The sequence below is a fragment of the Mercenaria mercenaria genome, chromosome 1 (assembly GCF_021730395.1).
Source record: "Mercenaria mercenaria strain notata chromosome 1, MADL_Memer_1, whole genome shotgun sequence".
In the NCBI taxonomy this organism is placed as follows: Eukaryota; Metazoa; Mollusca; class Bivalvia; order Venerida; family Veneridae; genus Mercenaria; species Mercenaria mercenaria.
The window spans coordinates 94498527-94523996 of record NC_069361.1 but is presented as its reverse complement, the minus strand read 5'-3'; the positions used below and the strand labels follow the sequence as shown (position 1 = coordinate 94523996).

Here is a 25470-nt window from a genome sequence, read left to right as displayed (position 1 = left end):
TTTATTTCAAATTAAAATTGGTATATCTTCGTTACTAATGAAGATACTGATCTGAAATTTCATATCATATTTATTTGGCAGATCCTTCTTTTGTTCACTTACAATATTTTTTTTTAATTACTTCCCTTTTTCGTTACTATAAATAGCTTATTTTTAGTAACTTTTGTATTATTGGCCATAGGGAAAAACCTAGACTACTTTTCTGTGGTACAACATGGATGGTACTTCCAATTTTTAGGTGTATTTTGACATATCTATACCTTGTAAGAATTTTTTTCTTCTTTTTGGTTAAATTTCTTCCCTTTGTTGTTCCTGTCCTTTGGATTTAGATATTTTTTTTCTGAGGACCTTCTTGTCCTCAAGTGCAATGATAACAGGTGAGAACCACTGGACAGAATTACACCATACTTCACAGGAATGATCCTTGGGTGGTCCCCTTTCAAAATTGTTCAAAGAATTTAATTCCATGCAGAACTCTGGTTGCCATGGCAACCGAAAGGAAAAACTTTAAAAATCTACTTGTCCAAAACCGCAAGGCATAGAGCCTTGATATTTGGCGTGTGACATCTTCTTATGGTTCTCTATCAAGATTGTTCAAATTGTGCCCCTGGGGTGAAAAGATGCCCTGCCCCAGGGGTCACAAGTTTTACATAGACTTATATAGTAAAAAAAACTTTAAAAATCTTCTTGTCTAAAACCACAAGACCTAGGCCTTTGATATTTTGTATGTAGCATTGTCTTGTGGTCCTCTACCAAAATTGTTCAAATTATGCCCCTGGGGTGAAAAGAGGCCCTGCCCCAGGGGGTCACAAGTTTTACATAAACTTATATAGGAAAAAACTTTAAAAATCTTCTTGCCTTAAACTGCATGGCATAGGCTTTTGATATTTAGTATGTTGCATTGCCTTATGGTCCTCTACTAAAGTTGTTCAAATTATGCCCCTGGGGTGAAAAGAGGCCCTGCCATGGGGTCCCAAATTTAACATAGACTTATATATAGAGGGGGAAAAAATCTTCTTGTTTGAAAGTTCAAATCCTAGGCTTTTGATATTTGATATGTAGCATTGCCTAGTGGATTTCTAACAAGATTGTTCAAACTATGCCCCTGGGATGAAAAGAGGCCCCACCCTGGGGGTCACTTGTTTTTATGAGTTATATGGGAATAAATACTTAAAAAATTATCAGATCATATTTCCTACACTGTTTAATTGTAATTACCTGATGACCACAAGCGATTAGGGGTCACTTGACTGTGACCTTGACCTACTTTCTTGTTTTTTTAAGATACAGCCTTGAAATTTGGATGACATGTACAGTTTTGCACACTGATCTTAAAACTTACTTTCAGTGACCATGAATATGACCTATTGACCTACTTTCTAATATTTTAGCATCAGTGTGCCATTTTAAACATGTGGCTCATATTACTCAGGTGAGCGATTCAGGGTCATCATGACCCTCTTGTTTTCTGATATATTGTTCTTAGATCTGGTATACACATTCAGAACCATTTAATAATTTATTACTTTGATACTGTACTAAAAAATAGCAATTTTGTTTCAGCTTAATAACCATAAAGCCTTGTGTCCAAGTAAACCTAAAGAATGTAAATTTAAGTCTGTGGGATGCCCCTTCACTGTGAGTATAAATTAGCTTGGAATTAGTTAGTGCATTTTCAGAATAAATTATGTATACACATGAATTTCTTCAGTTGGCATTTATAGTGAAAAAAATGGCATTTTTGATAAATTGTTGTTTCAGTTACCATCAACAAACATTTACTGATTCATATTTATATATAATGTCATTGGTCTTATTCAGCATTGCAAACATAGACATACTTCAAAAAACAAAACATAAAAACAACGTTTTAACACCTGTTGGCTTGTTGAAATTTTCCCTTCAAGGCAGCTCTTTAGAGAGGGTGTCTTATTGAGGTTTAGTTTGAAGCTTGAAAGAAAGTCTAGAAATAACTAAGAACCTGTATTCCATGAATTGAGAAATAACATACATTAGCTATAGGAAAAAAGCAAGTTGAGAGCATTCTTAATATCTTCACAAGTAGTATTAAGTTTAATAACTAAAAGGTGTTCACTGCTTTATCCAATTCTGCAGGGAACAGAAGAGGAAGTTGCACTACATTTAGTCAGCGATTTGAATACTCATTTAGAAAATGTCACAGTATATACTGCAAATATGGAAGTTCAGAGCTTGGGAATGAGACGTGAACTGCAAGTAAGTTTTTGTCAAAATTAAAAAGCTGTAATTTGAGTTTGTAATTACCTATTACTGGGGTTGTTTAAATCTTCAAATTTAGCATGTTTCTCCTAAAAAAATTTCTTTATAACTTTATCTAAATCTACATATATTCACATGTAGATAGTACTTACTGGTTGTATCTCATCAAGTACTCTAAATTTCTGTCATATAATTAATTTCAGGAAGTTACTGCTGAAAGAGATCAATTGAAACAACAAGTAAATGCTATGAGCCGAGAAATGGGTACAATGAAAACAAACTTTGAGAAAGTTCTGAATTCAAACAAAGACCTTAAGGTATTTGCCTTATAAAATTACTAAGTCAGCGGCTAGACTTGAAAAATATGTATGAACTTTCTGCATTCATGTTTGCAATAAACTTAATATCCTGCCTGGTTCAGTTCCAGTTTATGCCAAAAACTCTTGTTTAGTTGAAAATTCTACAAGTTGATATGTTTCCAAAACATAAAGGAAGGGTACAGGCTGCTTAGCTCACTGAAGCACAAAGTGCTGAAGGTGAGCTATTTTTTTGCCCCCATGTACATAAGTGTATGTCGTCAACAAATTCACCGAGGTCACAATTTTGGCCCTAGCTTAGTCAGACGTGGTCGAAGTTTTGTCTCAGTAAAATCTCAGAAGAGTGTGAAACTTGGTTATTTTGGGTCAAAAGCTCAGGAGATTGTGAAACTTGGTCATTTTTGGTCAAAAGCTCAGAAGAGTGTAAAACATGGTCATTTTAGGTCAAAAGCTCAGAAGATTGCGAAACTTGGTCATTTTGGGTCAAAATCTCAGAAGAGTGTGAAACTTGGTCATTTTTGGTCAAAAGCTCAGAAGATTGCGAAACTTGGTCATTTTGGGTCAAAATCTCAGAAGAGTGTGAAACTTGGTCATTTTTGGTCAAAAGCTCAGAAGATTGCGAAACTTGGTCATTTTGGGTCAAAATCTCAGAAGAGTGTGAAACTTGGTCATTTTGGGTCAAAATCTCAGAAGAGTGTGAAACTTGGTCATTTTTTGGTCAAAAGCTCAGAAGATTGTGAAACTTGGTCATTTTGGGTCAAAATCTCAGAAGAGTGTGAAACTTGGTCATTTTTGGTCAAAAGCTCAGAAGATTGTGAAACTTGGTCATTTTGGGTCAAAATCTCAGAAGAGTGTGAAACTTGGTCATTTTTGGTCAAAAGCTCAGGAGATTGTGAACCTTGGTCATTTTGGGTCAAAAGCTCAGAAGATTGTGAAACTTGGTCATTTTGGGTCAAAATCTCAGAAGAGTGTGAAACTTGGTCATTTTGGGTAAAAAGCTCAGAAGATTGTGAAACTTGGTCATTTTGGGTCAAAATCTCAGAAGAGTGTGAAACTTGGTCATTTTGGGTCAAAAGCTAGGTCTCCTGGTCAAATCATAGAAAAAAGCTTTATAAACAGTTCAAAGGCTACATTTTCTTCTGAACTGGCCTGCTTAGCTCAGTAGGTAAGAGCATTGGTCTACAGATCGCGGGGTCGTGAGTTAGATCCTTGGATGGGGTGTATGTTCTCCATGACTATTTGATAAACGACATTGCGTCTGAAATAATTAGTCCTCCACCTCGGATTCATGTGGGGAAGTTGGCAGTTACTTGCAGAGAACAGGTTTGTACTGGTACAGAATCCAGGAACACTGGTTAGGTTAACTGCCCGCCGTTACATGACTGAAATACTGTTGAAAAACGGCGTTAAACCCAAAACAAACAAACAAATACATTTTCTTCTGAATCTTCATAAAACCAGGTTACATAATCCATAGTAAGTTAGAATGTTTGTCTTTATATAACCTAGGCCTAATTATCAAAAATTGATTCAACTGTGACTAAAAGCTAGATGTTTGAAACTAGATCACATTGTAGAAAGCATTGTTTTACATGAAACTTGGTCAAAATATTTGTCTGTAGGATATCTAGGTCATTTTCATGTTAAAGCCTTGGTTATCTGGATTGAAAACAAGGTATATTGGTCAAAACGTGAATTCTTAAATGAAATTCATGGAAATTTATAAATAAAGTACTTGGATCACTTCATTGCCTGTAATAACAGTTTTTACAAGTCAAGGAAAAACTTAGGTTTTTAAAACTTGCGCTTTTGAGGCTTCATGTATATTTAAATGTTTTTGTTAAAATTGTTTTTATTTATTTCATTCAAATTTTATTTTCTGTTTATGTGCGCATGTATACATTACGATGTGAACTGCTTTTTAAAAAGTGGTGATAAGGAAAGGAGCTGTTGACATTTACATGTTTCAGCTGTCACCGGTTTCAAAGTGTAAACAGGTAAGTAAAATTTAAATTTGTTTTATATTTTAATTATTCTGAGTACAGTGTGAAAACACTTGTATAGGTTGACAGTAATTGAATTAAAATATTTAAATAATTATAGATGTCAAGAGCTTTTCTCTTGATTCTGATGTTTGCGTATTTTGATATATGTTTGTATTCCAACCACATTCTGATGCATAAACACACTGTATGAACATTACCCCGCAAATGATATAAATGAGTACAATACAAACAAGTGCAAACATTAGAAATAATCAAACCTCTATCAAAAGAAATATGCCAGTATATTCAGTGGTGGAGATGTGCAGTTTGGGAGGTGCTCTGGCATATAGTTGTCTTAAATATTTGACTAGAAATAAGTAGTTTTATTCTCGGGAAACATGGTATACTTCCAGGGATTGTCAGTAACCTTTTCACTATGAAAAGTTCTACATATGCTGTTTATTCATTGCAGATGGTGATTGTTTTAAGCAGAAAAGGAAGACCACTAAAAGCCTAATATCTTGCCAAGCCTTTTTCTCCAAAAGGAATTGTTCTCAAAGAAAAACACAAGTTTACTATAGAAAGCAAGTTCTACAACAAAAAGTCAGCCTCCATGAAAGTATCGCCATGCAAAAGGGCTAAATTTGTTCATCAATCAAAAGTTGTATCATAAGAAGTGAAATCACCTTCCAGAGTACAACATTGACAAGCTATTCACTGTCAAATCAGGAAACACTTCTAGATATTATGACAATGAATATTAAGAAATACTTGAAATAGCGAAATGAGGAAATACGTGTGACACCTTGTTGCACTCATTTGGTTTACATGAAAACTGCCATATATTTGGCAAATAAGTCAACTGATAACAAAACAAAATTTTAGGAGGAAACCATTTCCCAAGTATTAGAAGATGTTCTTGAAATATTTGATGTTGCAAAAAAACACTAAACCCAAACACAGAAATATTTGAAGAAGAAAATGTGAAAAAAAAAAAGATTTTCTGACACTTCTGAATTAAGTCGCAGTCTGGAAAATTACTCTTTATAATGTTGCATGTTTGCTATTTGTCGATGCAATAGAATGATACAATGCAGATGACATTTGGCAGGTTAGACACATTTCTTGAAGAAACAAATGGCTACAGGAAATGTAATTGGTGGGCGCTGTTCATTTTGAGATGATTTGCTATGTACTGTTTAATCTTTTCTTTTTTACTTTCTTTGATAGGAAATTTGTGGGTTATATGAGAAAGAAAATATGTTCATTTTGTTCAGATCTAAAATAGTATTGTGGTGATAATTCAAAGCCGCAATAATACAGTAAAAGGCAAACATAAAAGTGCCCCCACTATTGCGATAGCTTCACAAGTTTTGAAAATACTGGCAAAGTCCCTTAAAGGGAGGTTTTATTAACTCAGATATTTGCCTGTGTAAGTATTATACATATTTAGACAATTTGCACATGTGATAATGTTCATATCATGTGTCTATGCATCAAAATGTAGTTGGAATATACATATGTATCAAAATATGCAAACATCCGAATCAGGAGAAAAGCTTACACCACAATTTACATATTTAAAAATAATTTCATTCAACCTGTAGTAAAGGTGTTCTTTAACAGCATTACATTCTCCAATTTTCAAAATAAATTACATCAATAAAAAGACCAAAAGTCAATCTTAACAATTTTAAACCGGTGATAGCTGCACCACAAAATGTTGATAGCTCCTTCCCTTATCACCACTTTTTGGTGGTGGTGCTAGGGTTAAATAGCCGTATTATATCTCTGTTATTACAGAAGGGATTTGATTTAAATTTTTGATAGTTGTTTAACATCATCAGTCACAACAAATGACATGAAGTCCATACCCATAGGTTCCATATAGCAATTTCTATGCCCACCTCCGAAGAAGGAGGGGTGTATTGTTTTGCAGATGTCTGTCTGTTGGTCTGTATGTAGACCAATCCATTTCCAGATGATAACTGAAGAACGCTTGGGCCTAGGATCATGAAAGTTGATAGGGTGGTTGGTCATAACCAGCAGATGACCCCTATTGATTTTGAAGTTAGTAGGTCAAAGGTCAAAGTCACAGTGATCCAGAACAGTTAAACGGTTTCCAGATGGTAACTCAAGAACACTTGGGTCTAGGATCATGAAAATTGATAGGATGTGTTGTCATGACCAGCAGATGACCTTTATTGATTTAGAGGTCAAAGGTCAAGGTTACAATGACCCAGAACATTTAAACGGTTTCCGGATGATAACTCGAGAATGCTTTGGCCTAGGATCATGAAAGTTGATAGGGAGGCTGGTCATGAACAGCAGATGATTTTGAGTTTAGAAGGTCGAGGTCAAGATCACAGTGACCTGGAACAGTTAAACTGTTTCCGGATGGTAACTTGAGAACTCTTGGGTCTAGGATCATGAAAGTTGATAGGGAGGTCATGACCAGCAGAGGACCCCTATTGATTTTGAGGTCAAAGGTCAAGGTCACATTGACCTAGGACAGTAGAACTTTTTTTGCCAAATAAGTAGAGAATTCTTTGGTCTAAGATCACATTTGATGCAGAGTTTACTTATGACTGGTAAATTATTGATTTTAGGTCAGTATGTCAAATGTCCAGTGCACAGTGACCAAATAATTTCTGTTCCTTGTGCAATTACTGAATGCATCAAGGGCAACATTTCGTGTTCTACGAGCTCTTGTTGTAATGCAGTTGCAACAATGTCCTAGTGCTGAAATTTCAATTAATTAGGTTAAACATCTTTTTCCGCAATTTTGAAAATTAGTAATAGTTCTTTTGAATGGTGAGTTTTTACAAGTGTTGAACTGTCAAGAAGTGTGACCCCCTTCATGTGTTTCTTTTTCAAGAATTCAATCATACATCAGGATATTGACAATCATTTTTAAGACAAATTTACATATTTTATATGCTGTTTAATTTTCAAATAAAACAAGATTTTGTGTTGTTCAATTTTCAGAACATCAAAATATTCACCTTAATGTCATTTATGTCCCTGGCCAATATACAGATTTGTTGCCTTCTGTTCACCACTGATTTCTTGTTAGTTTTGTTAAAACATCACCTTGTAATCATTAAAAACTAAGCTTAAAATTTTCAGCAAGAAGAAAAACAGATCACCAGAATCAGTATGAGAAAAATAGGATGTTTTCTTTTATGTCAGAGAATGAATTTTGAGAGGATCTGCAAACTGGAAAGCCAGTTCATTGTGTATACAGTATAAGATATTATAATTTAATGCATAGTAATAGATTAAATTCTTAAAATTTTATAGCTCAAGATGGTCTCTTTAACTGAGCGTGTTATTCATCTGGAAAAGCAGTCTGAAGGTGCGGCAAAAAAAGATGTTGTTGAACGCCATGATAGAGATGTGCGAACAATGCAGACGTCTCTGACACAGGTTCGTGCCCAGGTGGTGCAATTAGAGAGACTGAGCTTAAATGAAGGTCGTTCTGGTTCTGGATCAGGAGAAAGTGCTTCAGGTAAACAAATACTATAATTTTATAACAATGTCAACCTGAGAACTATTGTTATTATCCATAAAGCATAATGTTTTTTATGCTTCCCAAATGGAAAGCATATAGTCGCTGTTTGTCTGTCTGGCCATGTGTCCATCCAGCCCACAATTCTTGTCTGTAGTATTTCTCCGCAACCATTGGTTGTAATCTAGTGAAACTTTCAGAGGAAATGTGCATATTATCTACATGTTCAAGTTGGATGATTTTTTTCACTGAGTTATTGACCTTTGATTATTCACCATTAGTATACTATAGTACTATTTCTTTTTCGTAGAATTCCTCAGCAACCACTTGCTGGAATACTAGCCCACACACTTGGCTCAATAGGGAGAGCGCAGATCTACTAATCGCTGAGTTGTGAATTTGATTCCTGGGCAGGGAATATGTTCTTTGTGACAGTTTGATTTAAGACATTGTGTCTGAAATTATTTGTCCTCCACCTTGGATTCATGTGTGGAAGTTGGCACTTCCTTGCTGAGAACAGGTTTATACTGGTACCAGGAACACTGGTTAGGTTAACTGCCTGATGTTACATAACTGAAATACTGTTTTAAAACATCTTTAAACCCAAAACAAGCAAACAAATACTATTGTACTATTTCTGGTCTGGAGTATTCCTAAGCAACCACTAGCTGGAATTCATCAAAACTTCATACGAAGCTTCACTCCCAAGAGGAGACATGCATATTGTCTTCATGTTCTGGTGATTTGGTTATTGCCCTTTGATTATTCAAAAAAAGGTATACTATAGCACCATTTCTTGTCCAGAGCATTCTTCAGAACCACTGGATAGAATTCATTGAAACTTCATAAGAAGCTTCACACTTAAGAAGAGATGAGCATGCGTCACTTTTGGTGGGTTGGTGTATGTGCGTGCTTGCGTCCGTCCGATTTTGTCCAGACCATAACTTTGACATGCATGGACCAATCTTGTTTATATTTGGCATGAATGTATACCTCAACAGTGCTAGCCCTGGCCATTATAATTTAATAGACACTTTTTTTCAGGGAAAAAATCAATAGACAAACTTGGCGCGCGCGTAATTCGCATGCGCTTTCGCATTTCAAAGAAAAACATAAAACAGGGTATTTATAACTATTTTTTTTTTTCATGAAACACATCAACACATTTTATTTTTCAGTTATCATTTTTCATGTTTATCATAGGCTTTGAATAATCATACATTTATGCATATCTTCAGTTGTTTGTATTCAGATGTCACTGAAAATACCATTTTAGTATGTGACCCATTGTGAATTCTTGTCAAGAATGATCATTACTTTTTGTGACGAAAGTCAGGGCTTTAAAGCTAGGCTAAGATTTTAGGGAGAAGTCACTTCTCCCTCAGCTAAGATTAGGGAGAAGGGGAGAGATTTTAGGGAGAAGTGACAAGATTTTAGGGAAAATGTGGAAATATTTTAAAACCATGACATGCAAGCTGAAAAAGGAACTAAATGTGCTTAATGTAATGTTACTATTTTTAATATTTCCTGTCTTTGTTTAAGTCTATTGATTTAAAGTAAATAACAAATTCACTCAAAATGATTCTGTTTTCTTATCCTTGTAAACCTTGTGAATCTAATGTGATTTACTTGAAACTGCAAATTAAAGTATTTTTTTCACTCTTGCTATAATGCACTCAAAGTCACTTTTAATAACAGGTGTGTATTGATGCTGGTTCTCAATTAAATACATGTCAATAGCAGTGACATCACTATGACATCACATGGAATACACATCTTCTTTGATCTGAGGGTGTCGGCACACATTAAAAGAAACAGTTGTCAAACAGGTTAACCCAGTTTCTGATGGCAGGTGTCAAAAATTTGGGTAAATTTAAGTTACGTTATTTAAGTCACAGACATTGTCAGTGATAATATTATGTTTCTAAAGTCTTGGTTTTGAAAAATACGAGTAAAATTAAGTGGATTTAAGGAAATTACTGAGCCAGTCAAGGTAAGATACTTTCTAAAGGTCAAAAAAGAATGTGTAAGCTAATGTAATGTAAATCCCTACTGTTAATTTGTGCTTGTCTGCGGACAGACGGAATGCAAAAACGCACTTGTTGTTCGCCGTCTAAAAGCCACGAGTCGGACATAGGAATTTCACATCTGAAGGAATTATGTTTAATTAATTTGTTTGTTTGGTAATTAATGGCGATTAAATGATCAAGGATAAAGTGATGATAATTGTTGCTTTAAACTTCTATACAATCAATAGTGCACACATGCGGATCAATTAGTGAAGTATACCTCGTACGCGTGTTGGCGATAAACAAATCAATTAAGCGTGTCACCGTTTAGAAGGGGTAATTATGCCTCTGGGCAAATACGCTTCCTGCTACCGACTTCACACGTAATTGTCGATAAAACTACATATGTTCCAACAGTTTAAGGACAATTTTTTGCAATATTTTTTTTGTAGCATTTTTATAAATTAATCGCCATTTTCTATCGCCAAAAATTGCGTTTTAATCGGCACTTTAATAAAATAATCGCCATTTGGCGATAATGTCGATTGGCAGCGCGAGCACTGCCTCAATGACAAGGAGTGTCATGCTCGAACCCCATGTTCCTATCTGAAAGGTCAAGGTCACAGTTGGAGGTCAAAGGTCAAATTGAAGTTTGTCAGAGCATTTCTTCTTCATGCATGGTGGGAATTTGATGTAACTTGGCATGAATGTTCACCATCATAAGACGGAGTGTCCTGCGCAAGAACAAGGTCAAGGTCACTCTTGACAGCTGGCGGGCTCGACATTCTGCCCGTGGGCATACTTGTTGAGATTGGTCATCAGTCCATTTAAAAAACATTGTTACATGGCACCAGTTGTTTTCCTATAGAGTTCCATGATATATTATGGTATGTACAGCAATTTCAGTTCCAACAAAGTAACAGACAAAAGACATGAATGAAGACACTTTAATTGTATGTTTTTGTCGATACCTTACCCTAACCAGACCCAGCACAATAGCAGGGGAGCGGTTGTCTAGTGGATAAGGTGTAGGCCGTTCGAACCAGGGGTCATGGGTTCGAGCCACACTGGGGTCATGACCATGACTTCTCTTATGACACTAGTATTGGTTTTTCCAGAAAGCTGACTCGAGAGTGGTTACAATAGGCTTGAAGCTTTCTTCACAATCGAGCTAAAACAAATTAGTATAAACTAACTAGACCCCCTGTTTATGTTACTGGCATGGTTGTAGAAAAGCTTTCATAAAACTTTATCAATATACATCAGTTGTACCAAGATATTGACAAAATGCATAATGAATTACTATAAATGAAGTAGAGAAAAAGTTGAATTTTGAAAAAATCGCTTCTTGGGTTTGTTTACATAATAGGCCAATCAAATTGGACTAAATCTTACCTCATTCCTAGGTGTATGTTAAAGCTATTTTCAGTAAGTTCCAGTCTAGTCACAAGTAGTCCAAATATAGGTACATGTAGTCCTAATCTTTCCTTTAAATGTGTCCTTTCTCAGTAACATCTGTTTTCTTTTACTCTACTGCATTTCAGTATATATTTGTTTCTTTTTCTGTTGTAGCAATATAGTTCTTTTACAGAATTCACAGGAGGGAATTTGTTCATGAAAGAAATAGAAATGAATTTTGCCCAAGAACATTTATGTATTTTGCAGCCCCAGAGTTAAAACGTCGCATAGATATGCATGACAGTCAGTTTGCACAGATAGATGTTCAGATGGCAGAGCTAGACCTAAGGTTTCAGATCTTAGAAACAGCAAGTTATGATGGTACATTGATGTGGAAACTGAGGGACTACGCAAGAAGAAAGCAAGATGCAGTACAAGGAAGAACACTCTCACTATACAGTCAGCCATTCTACACACACAGATATGGTTACAAGATGTGTGCTCGGGTAATATATTTTTAGTCCCTGACATGTCATTGATGTTACACAAAGACTTTGTGAGCTGTGAAATTACAGCAGTCATTGTTGTGAATGTCATGAATTCTTCACCAACAAGTATTTTGCTTTTCTAGGTTTACCTAAATGGGGATGGAATGGGAAAGGGAAGCCACATGAGTTTGTTCTTTGTGGTTATGAGAGGAGAATATGATAACCTCCTGCCTTGGCCATTCCAGCAGAAGGTAACGATGACCTTGCTAGACCAGGAGACTGGACAGTGCAACCTTTCTGACTCCTTCAGACCAGATCCTACAAGCAGTAGCTTCAGAAAACCAACTACTGATATGAATATTGCATCTGGATGTCCTCTATTTGTTTCACATGCAGTGCTGGAAACACCAAAGTATGTGAAGGATGACACAATCATGATAAAATTTCAAGTTGATTTAACAAATCTCAATCATCCCTAAAACACCAATTTATTGTGTCAGGGGTATACACACAAAAACAATGCTTTTAACTTCGCCTTCCTTGTTTCTTCATAAACACCATTCAGCTTTTGTATGTTTTGATGCCAACATGATAATAAGCCCAGCTATAGCCATTGTTGTACATCCAGGTGCTTCTGTTACATTCAAACTTTGCTTCATATTGTCATCATGGTCATGTTTTTATTTCTGGATCTTAATACATAGGGAGCAAATTACGAAGTCTGTTGGGCATCTGGGTACAATTGTATTGGAATACGGAACAATGGCTGATACATGCATCAAATATGTAGCATGTGAAAGAAAGGGAGTTTATGGAGTTGCTAGGTTGGTTGCATCTCAAGCATTTGCGTGCACCAACTACCCAGCCCACCCGCTTAGCTCAGTAGGTAAGAGCGTTGGTCTACGGATCTCGGGGTCGCGAGTTCGATCCTCAGGCGGGGCGTATGTTCTCCGTGACTATTTGATAAACGACATTGTGTCTGAAATCATTAGTCCTCCACCTCTGATTCATGTGGGGAAGTTGGCAGTTACTTGCGGAGAACAGGTTTGTACTGGTACAAAATCCAGGAATACTGGTTAGGTTAACTGCCCTCCGTTACATGACTGAAATACTGTTGAAGAACGGCGTTAAACCCAAAACAAACAAAACATTTCTGTTGATTTAAAAATGGTACAGACAGGAAAAAGAAAGATGTAAACACATTGAAAATAAATTACAATTTAATTTGTTCTCATGGAAATCAGACAGTTTAGCCTGTGGGTATGGAAGTTGATGGTAATAAATTGTTTCTTGTAAATTATGGCAGAATTTTAAACATACAATATGTGACTTAAAGTAAAATGACACCTTCGGGAAATATCAGATTTTTATCTTGAAACAAACTCCACACTTAAACATTTACCTCTTCATCGTACCAATACATTTGTACCAGATTTTCATACTGTGTATAAGTACACTGTCTTAATTAGATGTAAGAGTATATTAAATGACAGTATAGTATTGTTTTCTAAACGCAAGACTTTGATAGTAACTACCAGATTCAGATCTACCATTCAGCAGCTTGTCCATGAATCTTTAATCATGAATGCTAGTTTTATCATGCAAAATCATATATTGCGCATATGCTTCTCTACTACTCTTCTAATTTAATTGTCATTTCATTTGGCAAAATGTACACTTGAAACCTGTTATAACGCTACTCGATATACCGCGGTACTCGTTATAACGCTGTATGGCCTTGGCTCCCAAATTTTAGAGGGTAAAAAAAGAAAGAAAGAAAGAAAAAATCTGCGGATGTTATTTAATTTGATCATAACCAGCGTTTAAAACTACATGTACCTGTGTACATTAACACCTTTCCATGACAACTGTGACAAAAATCAATAATTGTCAGTCTGCTAGCTTACTTGTTTGCATATCGCCTTTGTTAGCCCACCATCATCAGATGGTGGGCTATTCAAATCACTCTGCGTCCGTGGTCCGTTGTCCTTCCGTCCGTTAACAATTCGTTATCGCTACTCCTCAGAAACTACCAGGGGGATTTTGACCAAAGATTGTCAGAATGATGTATTGGTACCCTAGTTGTGTCCCCCTGAAAATCAGACTGGTTCACCAATTTTTTAATAAGTTATGGCCCTTTGTTTATTTCTATAATTTACATAGATTTATATAGGGAAAAACTTTGTGAAAATCTTCTTGTCCAAAACCACAGAGCCTAGGGCATTTGTATTTGGTATGAAGCATCATCTAGTGGTCCTCTACCAAGATGATTCAAATTATTTCCCTTGGGGTATAATATGGTCCCGCCCCGGGGGTCACATGGTTTATATAAACTTATATAGGGAAAAACTTTGAAAAACCTCTTGTCCAAAACCACAGGGCCTAGGGCTTTGATATTTTGTATGTGACATCGTCTAGTGGTCTTCTACAAAGATTGTTCAAATTATCCCCCTAGGGTCAAATATGGCCCCCGCCCCGGGGGTCACATGGTTTACATAGACTTATATAGGGAAAAACTTTGAAAATCTTCTTGTCCAAACCACAAAGCCTAGGGCTTTGATATTTGTAATGTAGCATCATCTAGTGGTTTTCTACCAAGTTTGTTAAAATTATCCCCCTAGGTTCAAATATGGCCCCACCCTGGGGGTCACATGGTTCATATAGACTTATATAGGGAAAAGCTTTTAAAAACTTCTTGTCAATAACCTACAACATTCAAATTTGGACCACATGTATGGTTTTGAGCGGCAAGATGAACCTTGACATGAGTTGACCTTGATTTTGACCTAGTGACCTACTTTCACATTTCTGTAGCTACAACCTTCAAATTTGGACCACATGCATAGTTTGTGCACTGAAAAAAAACTTTGACCTTGACATTGACATTGACCTAGTGACCTACTTTCACATTTTTGAAGGTAGAGGATTCAAATTTGGTTCACATGCATAGTTTCGTGTTCCAAAATGAAATTTGACATTGATTTTGATCCAGTGACCTACTTTCACATTTCTCAAGCTACAAGCCTTCAAATTTGGACCACATGCATGGTTTTATGTACTGAAACAAACTTTGACTTTTACATTGACCTAGTGACCTACTTTCACATTTTTGAAGGTACAGGCTTCAGATTTGGACCACATGCATAGTTCTGTATTCCGAAATAAAATTTGACCTTGATTTTGACCTGGTGACCTACTTTCACATTTCTCAAGCTACAGCCTTCAAATTTGGACCACATGCATGGTTTTGTGTACCGAAACAAACTTTGACCTTTACATTGACCTAGTGACCTACTTTCACATTTTTGAAGATACAGCCTTCAAATTTGGACCACATGCAGTTTTGTATTCCAAAATGAAATTTGACATTGATTTTGACCCAGTGACCTACTTTCACATTTCTCAAGCTACAAGCCTTCAAATTTGGACCACATGCATGGTTTTATGTACTGAAACAAACTTTGACTTTTACATTGACCTAGTGACCTACTTTCACATTTTTGAAGGTACAGGCTTCAGATTTGGACCACATGCATAGTTCTGTATTCCGAAACAAACTTTGACCTTGACATTGACCTAGTGACCAACTTTCACATTTTTGAAGGTACAGGCTTCAAATTTGGTCCACCTGCATAGATTTGTGTTCTGAAGTGAAATTTGACCTTGATTTTGACCTAGTGACCTACTTTCCCATTTCTCAAGCTACAGCCTTCAAATTTGGACCACTTGCATAGTTTTGTGTACCGAAATAAACTTTGACCTTAAGATTGACCTAGTGACCTACTTTCAAATTTCTCAATCTACAGCCTTCAAACTTGATGCACATGCATAGTTTTGTGTACAAAGAACTTTGTCCTTGAAATTGATCTAGTGACCTACTTTCACATTTCTCAGCTTTCGAATTTGGACCACTTGCACAGTGTTGTGTACGGAAATGAAATTTGACCTTGATCTAGTCAATAAGTCTTGAAATTTGGAACACTCAAAAATGGCACATTGGTGTGTGCCAAGATCACTCTGTGATCTCTTGTTAAAGTTTGAATACATGTAGACATGTGACAATTAGGCAATCAGTATCATGTCAAAATTAGATTGTTTGCATAACAAGCGTGTAACATTGGTCAGTCAACTATCCAACCGTTTAAGTTTGCACCAATTAAGCAGATGACATGATCACTTGAGTGAATAAAAAATCGAACAACAGGCCCAGTTTTGTAATAAACTGCAGCCATTTTTCGTAATCATCACACTCAATTCATCGGAAATAACGAAGATTCGACGCACTGAAAGCCATACTGAGAATGTGCTCCCTTTTTAATATTGTATATCAACGACGGTGATTTAAAAAATTTCTATCTTATTTATCAATTTCCTTCATGTATTCAAAATTAATTTTTTTTAAGACTGTCCGCGTTTTTTATCTCTTTTAGTTACATAAACCCCCAGTGCAATTGCATTGCATATGTAATTCTCGCGACCGCGCACTCCTCACACAGCGTTATATATGTTTACTTCCGGGATACACAAATCCAATTTTCTTTTAGAATCACGACAAAATGAAAAGATGACACAGCGTTATAATTCTTTTAATGTATTTTTCAGTAGCATTTAAGGTAAATAAATGTCCCGTTTATACGATTCTTATTTCTTATTAACATAAAACAGCGTCCAAAATACGTTACCTGTGGGTGGGGTATTGCGTATACCGCTGATACAATCAACCCGCGTTATAAATTTAACTCCGCTACATCCGCGGGTCTCGAACCTTGGACCCCGACAACAGCGTTATAACGGGGTCCCAGTGTAATAAGTTAGCATTGAGCAAATAAATATTGATGAACCATGGCAATTTTACTTTAAAATAAATGTATTTTGTGTTAGATATAAATTATTTACCAAAAAATCAGGTAGGTAGAGGCAATGACAACTAATGTTACTAGTACGTTTCAGTAAATGTAAACCAGTGTTCAATTAGAATTGAAATTTGAAAAGTTTTCTCCAACCATCCTTGTAGAATGATGTATAATATCAATGGTTTTGCCCTATATATATATAGGCACAATATACAGAGAGCAGTCATGTTAAATTTCTCAACAGGTATGACAGACTTAAAGCAAACCTGTTACTTTCATCTTGGGAAGTTGTCACATTCTGGAAGAGCATTAGGAAGTACATTTGAAAAAATACAGGAAATGGAAATGTCATTAAATAGTACTTTTGAGTTTAACCAGTCAATCGTCTATATTAATTGAATGTATACCTGTACACAAAAGCACACTTTACAGTAGACACTCAATACTCAACTGAGTTAACAACTGTTTGACCAAATTTTAATTCATAGTTTTATGATAGTTTTTTTTTTGACAGACCTAAATGATTACCTGAGAGGATGATGACATGTTCAAGCAACAGACAGTGTACACCATGAATTAAATTTGCACTGCATGCATATTATTGTGTTCTGAATTGAAATTTGACATTGATTTTTACCTACTACCTACTTTCACATTTCTCAAGCTACAGCCTCCAAATTTTGAAGCACTTGCATATTTCTGTCAACCGAAATGAACTTTGACTTTGATATTGATCTAGTGACCTACTTTAACATTTCTCAAGCCACAGTTTTCAAATTTGGACCACATACACATTATATTGTACCGAAATGAAATTTGACCATGATTTTGACCTTGAGCTAGTCTTGAAATTTGGAACATTCAAAAATGGCTCAGTGGATGGCACCAATATCACTTTGTAATCTCTTGTTAGGTTAAAGGTCAAAGTCAGATTAAAACAGAATGGTAGAACTTTAATTTACAGTGAGCATATAATTTCTGTTCCTTGTGCAATTACTAAATGCATCAAGGGGGGCATTTCGTGTTCGACGAGCTCTTGTTTAGTGTGACCCTCTTCTAGAATTGTTCAAGTCAGAAACTCAGGTGAGCAGTCTAGGGTAAAACTTGCCTCCCAGGATAATTTTTTCAACTGAAGTAAAATACACTTGTTAGGAGCTTTGTTTAATTTTTATTGTACTTTAGTATTTGTCCGCCCACTTAACTTAGTAGGGAAAGTGCAGATCTACTAATTGCGGGATGTAAGTTTGACCTGGGTGAGATATATGTCACCGTGACCATTTGATGAAAAACATTGTGTCTGAGATCATTTGTCTGCCACCTCAGATTCATGTTGGGAAGCTGGCAGTTACTTGCAGCGAACAGGTTTTTACTGGTACAGAATTCAGAACACACCAGTAAGTGAATTGGTCACTATTATATATATAAATGAAATACTTTAGAAAAAAATGGCATTAAGCCAAAAACAAGCAAACACCAGTGTTTATCCCAATTTAATGATTTTTGTGCATCTGACCCCCGCCCCCCGCCCGTGAGTGGTGTGGGCATATAGATTTGGTCTTGTCAATGCATCTGTGTGTACGTCCGTCCGAAGTTTGTGTAACATGAAAAGTGTTTGATATAAATTGATGAAACCTTGCATGAGTCTTTATCATTATATGAACTTGTGCACCTCCTATTTTTCATTTGGCTCCGTTTCCTATTTTCAGAGTTATGGCCCCTGAAAAAGTCAAAAATGCACATTTTCACCTTGTGACACGCCTAGCTCAAAAAGCATTTGATATAGATTCATTCTGTCTGTCCGTAGACACAATCTTGTGTGCACCATCTCCTCATCCCCTTCACACAGTTTAATGAAACTTCACACAAGTGATCGGTAACAACAGTAGTTATTAATAGGGCATGTTAGGTTCTTTCAGAAAAAAAAAAATGCAGAGTTATGGGACTTTGTTTTTTTTTGTTACTATACTATATACATAGACACAATCTTGTGTGCACCATCTCTCCGCATCCCCATGACACAATTTTATGAAACTTCACACAAGCGATCAGTAACAACAGTAGTTGTGCATTGGGCATGTTAGGTTCTTTCAAAAAAAAATTTGCAGAGGTACGGGACTGTTTTTTGTTACTATATTATATACATAGACACAATCTTGTGCACACCATCTCTCCTCATCCTCTTGACACAATTTAATGAAACTTCACACAAGTGATTAGTAACAACAGTAGTTGTGCATGGGGCATGTTAGGTTCTTTCAACAACAAAAATTGCAGAGTTATGGAACTTTGTTTCTTGTTAACATACTACGTACATACAGTCTGCATATGCAATCTTGTGTACACCTAATCTTCCGAACCATTCCACACAATTTAATGAAACTTCACACAAGTGATCAGTACCAACCCTAGTTGTGCATGGTGCATGTTACGTTCTTTTAGTAAATATTCTGCATAGTTATGGGTTTGTTTTTTGTTACTATACTGTATACATACAGTCTATATACATACAGTCCACATAATTATGTTATCTTGTGTGCATCAAATTACAATGTACTGTGTCAGTGCATGTGGGAGTACATTCATCACCTTTAGTTATAGCTCTAGTTCATTTGGGTTCGCCCCCTATTTTTAGAGTTATGGCCCCTGAAATAGTCAAAAATGTACATTTTCACCTTGTGACGCACTTAGCTTAAAAAGTATTTAATATAAATGGTTAAAAACTTGCACAAGTCTTTTTTAGGATATAAACTTGCACACCTCTAATTTTGTGGCTGGCTCCACCCTCTATTTTTAAAGTTATGGCCCCTGAAATAGTAAAAAGAATGCACTTTTTCACCTAATTATGTGCCTAGCTCAAAAAGTATTAGATGTAAATTCAGAAAACCTTGCTGGAGTCTTTATCGTGATGTGACCTTGCACACATTTGAATTATTGCCCCTTATTTGTGACAAATGTACCAGTGGGGGGAACACCCTGTGTCCTACAGTCACATTCTAGTTGATTTATATGCTTCCCAAAAAGTTACTGTTTCCACTTTGTCCTTCAGTCAGTGATTCTATCCATCCCATTACCTTGCCCGGTACATAATTTCTGGACTACCAAAGGTAATTAAACATGTGATTGCACTGGTTTTGTCTTAGGGTCTTCAGATTTCTTTACTCTAGTAAGTCGACCACTAAAGATTAAGGATGTTTAATTCATTTTATCTTGTTTAAAAAATCATATTTTTGTAAAGAGAATGCATTTCCGGGGAAAAAAATCACTATGAATTCGCTTCCAATTGTTACAGACAGACATGCAGATGGACAGATAACAGTTTCAGCTATTACACAGCTCCTTAAATAAACTGTGGGTCCATAGTTTGTGTTATTATATGACTTATTATATATAAGTTGCCAGTATAGTCGTCCGCGGTATTCTCGCATCATTGGTAATTTCGCGTTATTCTCGTTTTGCACTGCAGCGTCATCTTGACATCATTAACAAACAACCTACTTCCATTTTCAGTTCAAATTTCAATCAATTTATCCAGAATGCATAGAATTTTGGTGAGTTAACATGCAAAATAGTTGAAATAATTAAATTTCTATCCAATTAAACCCAAATCCTGTATTTTTCACATGTTAACCGTTTTCACCAATGTTTTGTTTATGTCGTCTGTTATAAATATGCCCGATTCAGATGAACGACGATCCCACAATGCCCCGCTTCCCTTTAATTCTCGCCTTGGTACCATATTTTCCGAAACAGACTTATTTTAGTGGTCACATACAAAGGTTCAAAGGTCAGGGTTGTGAGAAGGGACAGCTCTTTCAGGTGTACACGCTGTCAAAATGAGTAAATTGTTAAGTACTGGGTGTGGAACATTTCACATAGTTTTACCAATATTGTTATAATTAAACTTATTTTTACACACAGACACAAAATTCCTTAGTGTACCGGAAATAAACAAATATCGTGGTATGTAACCTAACAATACTTCTACAACTACAACAACAACATCTTTAACGCGAAAGTACCAAGGATATACAAAATCAAAATGGTAGAAAGTGTACATGTTGACACGTGATTGTCGGGAGTATTTTAATTATATTTTGTGTCAAAACTTGTATGTTTTGATAGATAAGGAATTATTTTAAATTAGTTATTAAACAAAATAACTGTTATATTTTCATTTGCTTGCTAACTGTATTTAATGTCACTAGTACCACGAGAATATAGGGGAACAGGCTATGTAGTTTCTATTACATTATGAATTTATGATCACTATATACTCAGTAGTGTCATATTTACTGAGTTAATCAGTCAGAATTTTAAAGATAAAATTAAAAAATTATTTTATGATATTTATCATACTGAATGGCTTACCAGTCTATAGTCAAAACTATTGGCCCCCAGTCCGTCAAACCTTGGGTAATTATTTTGACTGGGAAGCCATTCAGAAAGTGTATACTATTGAGCTGTATAATGCTCAACACTGTATTTTGCTTGGCAAAAGTAAAAGCCTGTAGAAAAACTATGAAAATTGAAATCTGATGTAAAGTGTTAAAATACTTAAGGCCTCTGGCAATGGTTTTAACTATTGACAGGCAAAACCATTCAACAAGTGTATATTATTGATGTGAAATTTAAACTTGGGAAATGGGGAGAAAAAACTTGCATCTCTGCAAATATCTAATAACTATATTGACAGGCTGTCAACTAAATTAAGGAAAAATTAAAGATGTTGCAAATTTAACTTTTCGAATCTAAAAGAAGACTAAGGTATATATGTTTTCATTACAAGTTGTTGACAGCCAGAAACCAGTTTGAATACTTATCTAGATGTGTGTATTGGTTATAATACGTGTTGGTTAATTGGTGTGAGGTCAAACAAAAACAATTGTAGTTGTGAATAAATGTTAATTGAAATAAATGTTGAGTATAAGAACATTTCTCAGCTGATGATTCCAGTAGGATGAAACAAGAATTAATATATTTCAAAATGATCAATATTGTCAGCTGATTGATATTTTATCTTTCTGTTCCAAGAAGTAATAAAAATAATATCAGTAGAAATACAAAAAATATATATTTAATCCATGTATTAGCTCTCCTGAGCACAAAGTGCTCAAAGTGAGCTATTGTGATCATCCGGTGTCTGTCACCTGTCGTCAACAATTGGACTTTATACTTTAGAGGTCACAGTTTCAGCCCAATTTTAATGAAATTTGTTCAGAATATTACCCTTAATAAAGTCTCAGACTAATTTGTTACTGGGTCAGCTGGGGTCAAGAAGAAGGTCACTAGGTCAGTAAATGGGAAAACCTTGTTAACACTCTAGAGGCCACATTTTTTATCTCGCCTTCATGAAATTTAGGATGTTTTCCTTTATGAAATTTATGTCAAGTTTAAAACTGAGTTACCTGAGGTAAAAAACTAGAGCACAAGGTCAAATCATAAAAAAACTTGTTAACTCTCTAGAGGTCACATTTTATGTTTGACTTGTGTGTATGAAATCTAGTTGTAGTTCAAAACTGAATTACCTGAGTTCCAAAACTAGGTCACTAGGTCTGATCATAGAAAAACATTGTGCATACTCTGGAGGCCACATTTACTATTTGATCTTCATAAAACTATGTCAGACTGTTTGCCTCTTTGGAATCTAAGTCGGGTTCAAAACTGGGATACCAGACTTTTTGGTCTTCCATAGGAAAACCTTGTTGACTTTCAAGAGGTCACATTTTCTAATTGATGTTGTAAAACTTTATCAGAATGTTCGTCTCTATGAAATATAGTTTAGGTTTGATTCTGGATTATCTAGGTCAAAACCTAGGTCAGTAGGTCAAATTATAGAAAGACATTGTTAGCACTCAAAAAGGCCACATTTTCTACCTGATATGCATGGCGCATTGTAGGAATGCTTGTCTGTTTACAGTTAAGGACAAATTTGTAACTGGGTCACTTGTGGGGGGGGGGGGGTGTGAAACTAGGACAATAGGTCAAATCATAGAAATTCTTTGTTAACACTCCAGAGGCAACTTGATCAACATAAATCTTAGAAATTTTGTCTGTATGAAATCTAGGTCAAGTTAAAAGGCAGGATACCCAAGGTCAAAAACTATGTCACTAGGTCAAATTATTGAAAAACTTGGCTAATGATCTGATTTATATTAACCCTTGTCAAAATGTTTGTATCTATGAAATCTAATTCAGATAAGATACTAGGCTATCTAGGATAATAACTAGGTAAAGTGAGCGATACAGGCCCTTCAGGGCCCTCTTGTTGAAATTTTTCATATAAACCCAGCTAAGCATAAATGTGAAAATTTTTAGTACTATTGAAAAAAAGTTAACATTATTTTGAACTCTTTATTCTATGCTTATTTTTCTCAGTAAAAAATGGAAAAACCACCAGACAGACAAAATTCCATCTATTAACATACACAGAAGCATCATACCAAGGATGTATTGATGTAGATATTTATGAAGATACTTTTATCGATCAGTGGCTTTGTCGTTTAGTATACATGTAGATTCAAATCTAAAGTGTTTTTTTTTTTTATGTCTTCCAGTACGGAATATTATGTATCCAGAAGAGAAATGTAATGGATTGTCACATGGTTCAAATGTGAATTCCTGATTGGAAAAGAAAAATAGGTGTAGAATAGTTATAGATATCCATTGCCCAACTTTCACTAAAATATTTTATCTTTAGATCTTACATCAAATGTAAAAAATAATATGCACTGGAACGATGGCTTTCTTAAGTGATATTCTTGTTATTTTTGATTTCCTGCTAAAATGAAACATTAAAGTATAACCCATGCAAATAAGAAATTGTTTTGTTTCAGCAATCAGTAGTTTCAAAAGTATGCCAAATTGATGAATTATAATAATGTGAAAAACACAAAACTGTATTACTATCATCATATTGCCCACACTTTTACAAACATCTTAAGCAGTAAGGGAATTTGTATTGTCACACTTATTTCTTTGGTGAAATTTAAAAAAAGTTATCAATAAAATGCATACGTTTAAACACATTTCTCGAACACAGTATAGTAACTGTTTCTATATATTTTATTTATTGAAGTTGCTTATTATATTTAAAAATATTTTTCAGTAAATATTTTGGTACACTTTGGCATATATTGCTTCTTGTTCTGAGATTGGGACACTGCTTCATTTAATAAATGTCTCATTTTGTGTCAAACTGTTTATATCATTTATATTTTGATTTTCACCAAACTGCACTTAGAGTTGCCACTTGGAAGGATGTATGTATTTAAGATACAAATTAACTAAATGTTGTAATCATAGCTAGTGCTTCAAATGATATTTTTTGTGCACCTGTGATAACTTGAAAGGATGAGTGGATTGAGCTCAGTATTGGTACACAAGTATATGATCATAAGATACAGGTCAAGTTTGAATTTGGTTACAACATTAAAGTTTTTATCAGAGTTATTTTCAGCAACATGTCGATGTCAAACTGATATCTTTTGAAAGGATATGGATTAAATTTGTTTTTGATATTTGATTTTGGTTACAACCTGTTAATGTTTTGCAGAGTAATGGTCCTTTTTTACTTAAAATTTGTTTTAAGTTCAATTTTAGCCACAATTTGGCTATTTTTGGCAGATTTATGGCCTTTTTCTGACCTTAAATTTTGCATAATGTTGATGTCTGATTCAAAGCTTTCATTCCTGCTTGGTACACAGATATATGATTATGATATACAGGCAAGTCCAGTTTTGCTTACATTCAACCAGTTCTTGGCAGAGTTATGGTCCCTTTCCAACTTAAAATTCGGTTACAGTACAGATGAATGTATTGAATTATTTTTAAGAACACATACGTAATTCAAAAATACAGGTCAAGCTCAGTTTTAGTTAAAATTAAAAAAACAAATGGCAGAATTATGGCCCTCATCTGACTTAAAAATTGTCTGTTTGATAACTTTTGAAAGAGTGAATTCATTTTTGGTACAGGGTTATATGACTATAAAATGCAGGCCATATTCACTTTTGGTTATAATCCACCAATTTTTGATGGAGTTATGGCATTTGGTTGTCTGTTTTACAGATGAATGGATTCAGTGTACCCCTGTTAATCTTTTACACGGTCATGTAATTCTGAAAACCTGTTCTTTACCGACTTTATTACAGCTGCAAAACAGTTTTTATTTTTTTCTATTGGAGGGCAGTGTTATGGGAAATCTTAGTCTGCTGAAAGACTGACAGTGCTAGTTTGGATCAGTAGGCCAAAGGTCAATGAGAATCAGACCAGTAAGGGAATGTAAGACCCTGCTGCCTTAGAATTCATAAATTGAAAGTCTGTGATTAGTAGATGACCACACTTAGCTTTTGTGAACAGCCACAGCATACTTGAGCCCAGTTTCCTCCAACAGCCTTCATAGGGAGTGTAATTTTTTTAAAGGGCTTAGCTTTTCAGAATTAATAAATGATCATTTTGAACTCTGTTTAAAGGTAGATTGTTTTAAAGTGCAGAATTGAAATATATTGTCCCTGATGGAATTTATAAATGAGAGCAGTGTCCCTAGTCATTGAAATATAACAAAATTGAAAGTTGTAATGGAAGTATTTTTTACTTTTCCATCAATGTGGTTCTATTAATTAAAAAGTAGAAAACAACAGTAAGTAGTAAATTTAACACTGAAGTTAACTTA

At 35.1% G+C, this 25470-nt stretch overlaps 1 protein-coding gene across 1 annotated transcript; it reads left to right on the top strand.

Moving 5' to 3' along the window:
• The first annotated feature begins 2121 nt into the window (after positions 1–2121).
• On the top strand, positions 2122–22739 carry LOC123530096 (TNF receptor-associated factor 3-like). The gene is made up of 5 exons (XM_053517700.1): positions 2122–2235; positions 2442–2555; positions 7844–8051; positions 11726–11964; positions 12090–22739. The coding sequence occupies exons 1-5, from the start codon at positions 2197–2199 to the stop codon at positions 12423–12425; spliced, it is 936 nt and encodes a 311-aa protein (XP_053373675.1). The 5' UTR covers positions 2122–2196; the 3' UTR covers positions 12426–22739.
• The last annotated feature ends 2731 nt before the right edge of the window (positions 22740–25470 follow it).